This window comes from Populus nigra, chromosome 5 (assembly GCF_951802175.1).
Source record: "Populus nigra chromosome 5, ddPopNigr1.1, whole genome shotgun sequence".
Classification (NCBI taxonomy): domain Eukaryota; kingdom Viridiplantae; phylum Streptophyta; class Magnoliopsida; order Malpighiales; family Salicaceae; genus Populus; species Populus nigra.
The window spans coordinates 14,407,301-14,415,980 of NC_084856.1; the positions used below are offsets into that span (position 1 = coordinate 14,407,301).

At 31.4% G+C, this 8,680-nt stretch overlaps 1 protein-coding gene across 2 annotated transcripts; it reads right to left on the minus strand.

The window, feature by feature from the left end:
- Positions 1–140: 140 nt before the first annotated feature.
- LOC133693257 (zinc finger protein GAI-ASSOCIATED FACTOR 1-like) lies at positions 141–3,313 on the minus strand. 2 transcript variants are annotated; one of them, XM_062114439.1, is made up of 4 exons: positions 2,610–3,313; positions 2,127–2,526; positions 1,773–2,035; positions 141–1,297 (listed from the first exon to the last, which is right to left on the minus strand). In XM_062114439.1, exons 1-4 carry the CDS (start codon positions 2,749–2,751, stop codon positions 507–509), a joined length of 1,596 nt encoding a protein of 531 aa, XP_061970423.1. In that variant the 5' UTR covers positions 2,752–3,313; the 3' UTR covers positions 141–506. The 2 variants fall into 2 exon arrangements, with proteins under 2 accessions (XP_061970423.1, XP_061970424.1); XM_062114440.1 differs by having other exon boundaries at positions 2,127–2,523; positions 2,610–3,312.
- Positions 3,314–8,680: the final 5,367 nt, after the last annotated feature.

Here is an 8,680-nt window from a genome sequence, read left to right on the forward strand (position 1 = left end):
ACAGAAGCAAGATCTTAACACAACACAACTACAAAATATATCCTAAGCTATTTTCATCATCGGCAGCAAGATGACTAATTCCACGTCGCAGCCACAAATTCGTACCGCTCATCCTTCCAAGTGCGCAGCTGCTAATCAAATTTTGAAATTGCATCTGTTTTATTATGTTTTCAAGCAATAAATTAGAGTAGTGGATGGAGAAATGTATCCCCAAGTTTACTGCTAAAAACAAAGCTACGGTTCAAATTTTCAACCCCCGCCTTAAATTACATTAATCAGGAAGCCAAGGGGGTCCCTTAATTCTTGGCCAAATATCTACAACCAAGGCAGCAAAACAATTAAATGGGGGTTGATCCTCGCCTCCATTAGAGCAATGTCTTCCGCAAGATTTTATCTTTTCATCCTTCCCCGAGAAAAATCAGTTGCCCTGGGACAAAACTCTGTACAAATGCAACTAAATTCCCCAAGTAAAATGGAGAAGTATAGTTCCTTGCTTTAAAATGTCATCAGCTCCTTCCCATGTCTTTGCCAGAAAACTCTCCACCTCCAAAAGAAGCTGCTCCTGCAGCCACATCAAGACCACCACCAATAGATGTAATGAGTGCTGATAGACCACCACTAGGGCTCCCACCAGCAGCCATCCCAAGTTCAAGAAAATCAAGAGTTGCATGCTTCGGGCCAAATATGGAAGGAGTTCCCATCATCAATTCATTCAATCCAGAACCTCCATCACAAGGCAGGGCAAGTCCAAGCCCTGCAGCAAGTGAGGCATTTTCAGGCTCCATTTGCCTATGACCCCATTGCGTGTTGTCTTGCTGGGCAGATGATGGAGAAGATGACACAATCCCAAGCCCACGAAGCAATGATGCATTTGTAGCGGCAGCTCCCATTTGAGCAGCTTTCTGTAACAGTGCAGTAGCGGATATAGCTGGCTGTGGTGGTGGTGCATATTGCCTACGTTCTTGCCCTGCGGTGCCAAAAATTGATGACCCATGATTAGTGGAGAGACACAGAGAAATAGGTTCAGCTGAAGATGATGGAGCAAGGTCTGTTGGGCGATTGGGATGGGCCATTGCATGGATTAGATCAGTAAAAGCAGGAGTCTGAGGTGTCTGCAAGCTTCCTGAAGCAGTTGAGGAAGCAAATAAACTAGCAAACACGCTACTGGTGCTGCTGCCATTGCTGCTTGAGCTAGTGCTACTGCTGCAGCTTCCATTGAACCCAGCAGTTACTGTGGCCGGCATAGGTGCCCGTGCCAGTGCTTCTTCTATAATTTGTGTAGGATTATCTGGTAACTCTGTATGATGTCAAATTGAAAAGATTAAAGGAAATAAAGAAGACATTAAATGGGGGGCACTTACATACAAACATGGAAAGTAAAGCCTTTCTTTATGAAGAACTTTAGAAGAGAAGGCAAAGAATCAATAATTGTTCCCTTTATCTAAACTAAACCCAAATCTCTTTCCTTTTTAGCTTTTGAATCACTTGAGTTCTTTGCCAGAGATTGCACAAGCTGAATCTCAAAATTATTTTCAATACCTTATTTTTCTTCCTTTCTTAGCGCTACAAATCTATTCAGTGCCATTTAACTTAACATAACAACAAACATCAGTAGAAGACAAAAAACAACTAAACTCCAAGATCTAAAGAACGACAAAGAGAGATGACAACAAACAACACAAGGATTTTCTTTTGATTAAGACAAAACTCCAAAACCGACAAAAGTTACAGAATATTTGAAAGTTTACAAATTTAGCTCCAAATTTTTTTACCTGGACTCTGAATTGCCAAGACTGGAGATGGTGTCATCCCAGTTGACTGAGCTAGCCCTGGTGGAGCCTGACTCAGACCGGGACCTAAATCTGGGGCCACTGGTGGTGGTAGCGGTGCTGGTGGTGGAGATGCATCAACTTGCACTTTCGGGTCAGATTCCGGATTATGATTTGGGTTTGGGTTCGGAGTCTGAGTTTGAGCTCTAGCACTCTCGTCCGCCAATGCATCACAAAATGCTCTGTGTGTAATAAAGCTATCCCTCCTTCATAAACCAACCAAAACAACAAAACTTCAAAATCCAAACAAACCCACCAAAAATCACATCAAGAACAAAGATTTGATGCCAATATTACCTTGAAAACAGGGTACCACAATCACATTTATACTCTCTAGTACCACAAATCTTTGAGTGAGCCTTCCAGTCAGACTGAACAGCATACTTCTTCGAACATTTATCGCATTTCCACTTCTTTTCCCCATGTTTTCTGCAAAAATGCTTCTTTATTCCTGTAAGATCGCCAAGAGCTCTTGATGGATCATGGTGTACACAAGTTGGTTCTGGACATACATAAACTCTCTTCCTCACTTCTTTACTTGATCTTTGCCTTAATTTCCATGGTAGGTTATGTCCTCGTCGATGAAGTTGCAAGTTTTGGTCTCTTTGAAACCCTTTGTTGCATATTTCACATACAAATCGATTTGTAGCTAAAAGGGTCTTTGGCGATAAGGCTATCACCTCTGCTTCTGGATCTACTAGAAATTAAAAAAAAAAAAAACAGAAATCAATTAACTTTAATTAACCCAAAACTGATAAAGCTTCAAGCTCTTTTCTTTACCTGGCATTCCAGGGAGGTTGCGTTTTTTCTTGGCGATAGCAACTGCCTTGGACGGTGTTTGTTGTTGTGGTGGTTGGTAACCAGAGGAAGAGACACTAGCTTCACCAGAAGCAGCTGGGGAATTATCTAAATCAATAGGCATGATTCCTACTTGAAACCCCTGAAAAAACACGAAGGCAAAAATCTATAGCATTTATAACTCGTTAAGAATTTGAAAGAGAGACAAGTTTCTCTTTTTCTACTTTCTAGGGTTTGGTTTTTCTTTTTTTTCTCTCTCTCTCTCTCAGCTACCAGTCAATGGAACTCTTTTTTCTTGTTGGGTGTTTTTTAACTTACCTAACATCTCTACCGAGAGTCCCTTATCTGACTAAAATCTCACAATAACCGAAGAACTCAATGATTAAACCCAGAGCACCACTGTAAAACAAGTTAGTTTACAACATTTAAATAAAAAAACACCACAGAAACCAAAGCAACCGGCCGACTGATGATCTATGATCTAATGGTCAAAGTTGAATCTCGAACACTGAAAACTAAACGAAGATCAGAAATGAAAGGTGTTTTAAGGCTGCTATAGAAAACAACAGAGAAGGAGATTTCGTGTGAAAGCTTTAGAGAGAGAGAGATTTTGGAGATGATAAAGTATTTGGTCTTTACTTTAGCTCCTTCACTTTTCAGAGATGAGAAAAAAAGATTTTGACAGAAAGAGACGCCTAAAAAAAACATGGGTTAAGTGAATTTGGCTAGTGTTCACTAATCTTATTTAATTAACTATTTTTTGTTATTTTTAATTAATGTGAATATTTAGTTCAGTTGTGCTCATCTCAACTAATCTGACGAACCCTAAAGATAACAACTATATAAATTTTCAGTAGCCCTGAGATTTGTGGGACTCGAATTAATAACCTCTAGGGAACAAACCTAGAGTCTAATCAATTGAGCTACACTCCTCAAGATATTGTTGTTAAAATCGCGAATTAACTCTTAAGATCTTGTGATTTTACGAGTCAACATGCATCTAACGTGTTAAATCAGACTAAAAACTCAAAACTAGTAAAATTATACTTTACTCGTGCAAAATCGGTCAAATCGGTAAACTCAGTCTGATTTACGAGTTTACTAAATTGATAATATGAACCAAGTCAGGTCCAAATTTGATCTTAAAATGTTTGCCGACTAGTTTTGCGAGATTGAGTATATCTTTCAAATCATATATTGGATAAAGCTGAAATTTTACAAGAAAATATTAGATACATGAAAATATATTGTGCTAAATTTTCATGTCAAATGAAGTTAGGGAACATAATATTTTAGAAGGTCAAAGTCAATAAACTAAAATTATCAAATATGTCAAATAAGATCTTCGTGTACTGTTTGGGATCTATCTGGAGTTACCGATGCAATTTTGCTTCGATTAAAATTGTGATAGAAACTAAACATCTGAAATTTTCCAACCATATATCGTAGGCCCAAAAAATTCATCCAAACAAAAAAGAATGACACATGACTCAAATTTACCAAGAATATGCAAAAATTAAAGATTCAGGTTACATGAAGAAATTTAACGTGAAGACTTTTTATTATTATTATATTATATTCTATTTATTTGATTTTAAATAATTATTTTTAATTTAATTTTTTCCTAACGCATTAGATATTGTTTAGGTGTTTATTTCATTAGTGAATTTATATTAATTAATTACTAATTTAAACTCATTAGCTTGTAACCTAAAAGAGGTCTAACACTAAGTTTTTGTATGCTTTCTACCCTTTAGTGATTTCTCTGCATTGAAAAATTTTTATTCTGAGACTTTTTATTTTTTTATGTTATTAATTTACTAATTCATATTATCTATTTCTCTCATTTTATTTAGACCACTCACTTATTATAATATTGTTAACTTATTTTATTATATTTTCATATAATTTAATTTCTTGATTAAAATTATTAATATATAAAGATTTTACAATTCAAGTTTATATTATATTTCTTATGTCTTGTTAAAAAAATATTTTTAACAACTTTTTCTAGGCTTAATCGTTTTCTACTACAAGGTATCTCAATTCTCATGTCAACGTTTTCAAATTGTTTATTTTTAATATTGTTCTAAAAAACACTATTTTTAATATTAGTATTTTAAAACAATTTAAAAATATTTAAAAAATAAATCAAATTTTAACAAAAAAAAACAAATTAAAACTTAATATTAAATACCCTTTAAACTCGTCTCAAAACCTCATTAAGGGAGGTTATTGCAATGGTATTCCAATCTAAATTTTAGATATATCTCTGTAAGATTTGATTCAACCATTCACTTTAAATTTATCATTTAAAAAAAATTATGAAAAAAATTATGTTGAAACAAAAATTTTAAAATAATTTGAAAATAGCTAACGGTAAAAAAATTATCTGAGATTGGAAATCGCATATTCTTGGCTTATTGGGTTTTTGTTTTTGCTTTATAATATGTTTTTTAAAAATATTTTTTACTTAAAAATATATTAAATTAATATTTTTTAAGTGTGTTGAGATGATTTTAATCGGGTTGATATTAAAAAAACATTAATTTAATTTATTTTTAATTAAAAAATATTTTTAAAAAATATCATATATCACAATATAAAACACACATTTATTAAATTTATTAGTATTAACTAGTTTGTATGTTTCTCAGTGTTAACTAGTTTGTATGTTTGTGCTCCATTGCAGGGACCAAAACCTTTTTTAACATAAACAAATACCTAGGACTCGTGAAATTCTTTGGCATGATTATTAATTCCGAAGATACTATCGGTTGAAATTTTTGCTTCTTTAAGATAAATTTTTTTTATTCACATATTTTTTGTTTATCTTAAAAAATACAATATTTTTAATTGGAATAATTGTATTTATTGAAAAAATATATTTTATAATTATTAAAGTAAGTTAACAAAAAAAAACATCAAAATAGTATTTTTATATTTTGTGATTTACAGCTAAAAATATTATAAATATGATAAAATTATGTTTAAAATAAATTTAATAATAAAATACTAATTTGAAACGAATTTCTTGAATAATTTGTTATTACTATTAATATTTTCATATCAAATATATAATATTTGAAAAAAAATTATTAAAATTCAAATAAAAATTTATTATAATATTTAAAAATCATGTCAAAATTAAATAGTAAGTGAATGATAATTTTTTTATAGGGTATAAAAAAAAACCTAGAAAAAATCAAGAAAAAAAAAATGTGCCAGTGCTTGTCCTGCTTTATTTTTCTGAAAAAAATATGATTGGCAACAAGATGTCCGTCAAAATAAAAATAAAAAAAACATGTGCCCCACATGCTTCAATCAGTTATGATATGACACAAATTTGTTATAAATTTAGCTTTTTTTAATGTGAACAGTGAAACATTAATGTTATAGGTTAATATAAATAAAATGCAATTAATAAATTCAAAGGAATGAATATAAAAAATAAAAAGGAACATTAATAAAATAATATAATATAATCAAACAATTAGTCAGGATGCTTCTATTGAAGCTGCATTGTCCAAGTTTATAATTACAGGAGGAGAATTACCGCAGACATGTCGTTCTCAGACACGCAGGTGATTTGTCGTTTTATGAAGTGTTCGAGTTCGTTTTGTGAATGTTGGACATGATGGTGTGTGGGGTAGAGAGAACTTGTGAAGTGTCAATGTCGTGGTACTTTAAAAATTTATTAAAAGTCAAAGGACTTTTTTTCTTTGTTTTGATTTATTTTTTGTATTTTGGCCAACACGCTTTTGACACGTGCTTGATTTCCAACTCCCTTTCTTACTCTTGTTTTAAGAAGACACGTTGCCTTCTTTTATTTTATTTAATTGTTTGGCCTTGAGGATAAAATTTAACCTCGAAAGTATAAGTCGACTTTTTTATTTTTTATTTAAAAATATATTAAAATATTTAATTTTTTAAAAAAATACTTTTAAAAAATTTAAAAAACAATTTAAAAATACAAAAATAAACAGTATAAATTTTTTTTAAGGAAAGCTAAAGCTTATCCTGGTCGCGAGAAGAAACCAATGAGGATATAATACGAGTACACACGCGAAAGGGTTTCTTGCTTCATGAAGCAACCATTAGAGTGAGATAAGATTCAGCATTCTATTTGAGCTGGAATGTGACAACACTAGGGCCTTTTGTAGATTCGGCATTCTTGTCCTTCATGCTTGATTGGATCTCATAGGCAATCAAAACATAAATTGTAGTCTAAGCTATAACTAGTGTTATTAATCATTGGTTCCAATAAAAAAAAATTAAAAATTAACTAATTAGATCAAATTAAGTCAATTAATATTTTATTTGGCTTTGTTTTTATAGCAAGTAAGCGTGTGACGTAGGTGGACTTCAGGATTAAGAAGTCATCATCTAATTATTTGGTTTAGAATCACTAGTTTTATATGAAATTCTAGGGTAAAAAATTGATTATGGCTAGAAAATGATTAACACCCCTAGTGCAAGGTAAGCTACATTGTATGGTCAAAATGTGGCTCAAATACATTGTTTTTATATTCAAATATATTTTGAATATCAAATCAATATTTTACAGTGTAAATCTACAACTTCAATATATTAAATATAATTAAGGTAAAAATATGTGAGGGGCCCACAAATAATTTTAAATTGGTCATTGAATTTTTTTTAGAATTTTTAGGAATTTACTTGGGGCCTATTTGACAAAAAAATCATTTTGATTCAAAACAAAACTGTCAAAAGGGTGTGTTTTCCAAACAACAACACCTTAGGCCAAAAATTCTTCAATAAAAAAAAAAAGTAATTAGCCAAAACAAAGTTTTAGTACCTAACCCCAAACAAAACCAATCGAGTTGACTAAAAAACATTGGTTCAACCCTGAACCGAACCAAAACATAGTTTGACCTGAAAAACTAAAGCAAAACAAACAATTAAACTAAAAACATATCAAAACTAAAAAAAACACAAAAATATATTTTTTTGACGAAAACATATCAAACACCAAGAACACGATGAACATTCAAACCGAAACTCATTAAATACAAATCACAAACCAGACAATAGAGGTGACCAAAAAAACTGAAAAACCGATTAAACAGAGAAAACCAAAAAAAAATAATAGAAAAAATCGAATCTTTAACAAAAACTGATTAAACCAATTAGAATTTTTAAAAAACCAACCGGTTCAGTTCAGTTTTGGTTTATAAGCCCAAAACTGAAAAAACCGAACTGAACCCAAATAAAAAAAACAAAAAAAAACAAGTGAAACCGGAAAAAAACCGAGCCAAACCAGAAAAACCGAGTCAAACAAAAAAAAACGAGTCAAATCGGAAAAAAGCGAGCCAAACCGGAAAAACCAAGCCAAACAAAAAAAACAAGTTTTTGTTCTAAAATAATCAAACCGAACCGAACCGATTTTGGTTCGAACCGATTTCGGTTCGTTTTTTTTAAAAACTGGTTTGGTTATTTTTTTTAATAAAAACCAAACCGAACCGAAAATGATCACTCTACCTGACAAGTTTTCATGTAATCAAGGACAAGATTTTGTTCATAATCATGCATAGATCAAGAATCAAACATTCATTTTCTTTGATTAACACTTAAAACCACGATTTGATCAAAATATGTTTGGGTAGTCAAAAGAACTCTAGAATCTAAATGCATGAATAAGTGTTATTAATGCATTTTAACCCTAGATTATTTGTTAAAGATAACAAGTTAACATATTTGTGCGAAAAATTAACCCAAAACAACTTCAAAACAAGAGACTAAGACAAAGTTTATGCAAAGAACATGAACCTAGAATCTATAAAATTTCCAGAAATTGAAGAACTACTGTCAAAACCCAGATTTGGCCTTCTAGACCTCTAAATATACTATTTTTGATCCTCACAAACCACATTACCAATACCAAGTATAGTTGAATAAAAAAAACTAACAAATAACATCAAATTATCAATAACATGTATAAAGTTTCAATTCCTAAAACTGTCAAATCTTATCTAGCCTACATATCTATATAATATGGATTTAAAATTAGTTTCCTAAATATATTTTGGTTA

Bases quoted from the DNA above. Each gene is read 5' to 3' on its own strand.
- LOC133693257 (XM_062114439.1), bottom strand. From the start codon at position 2,751: ATGCCTATTGATTTAGATAATTCCCCAGCTGCTTCTGGTGAAGCTAGT. The intron at 2,036-2,126 runs GTAATATTGGCA...TGGTTTATGAAG, and splicing joins TGTGGTACCCTGTTTTCAAG to GAGGGATAGCTTTATTACAC. The intron at 1,298-1,772 runs GTAAAAAAATTT...GACATCATACAG, and splicing joins CTTGGCAATTCAGAGTCCAG to AGTTACCAGATAATCCTACA.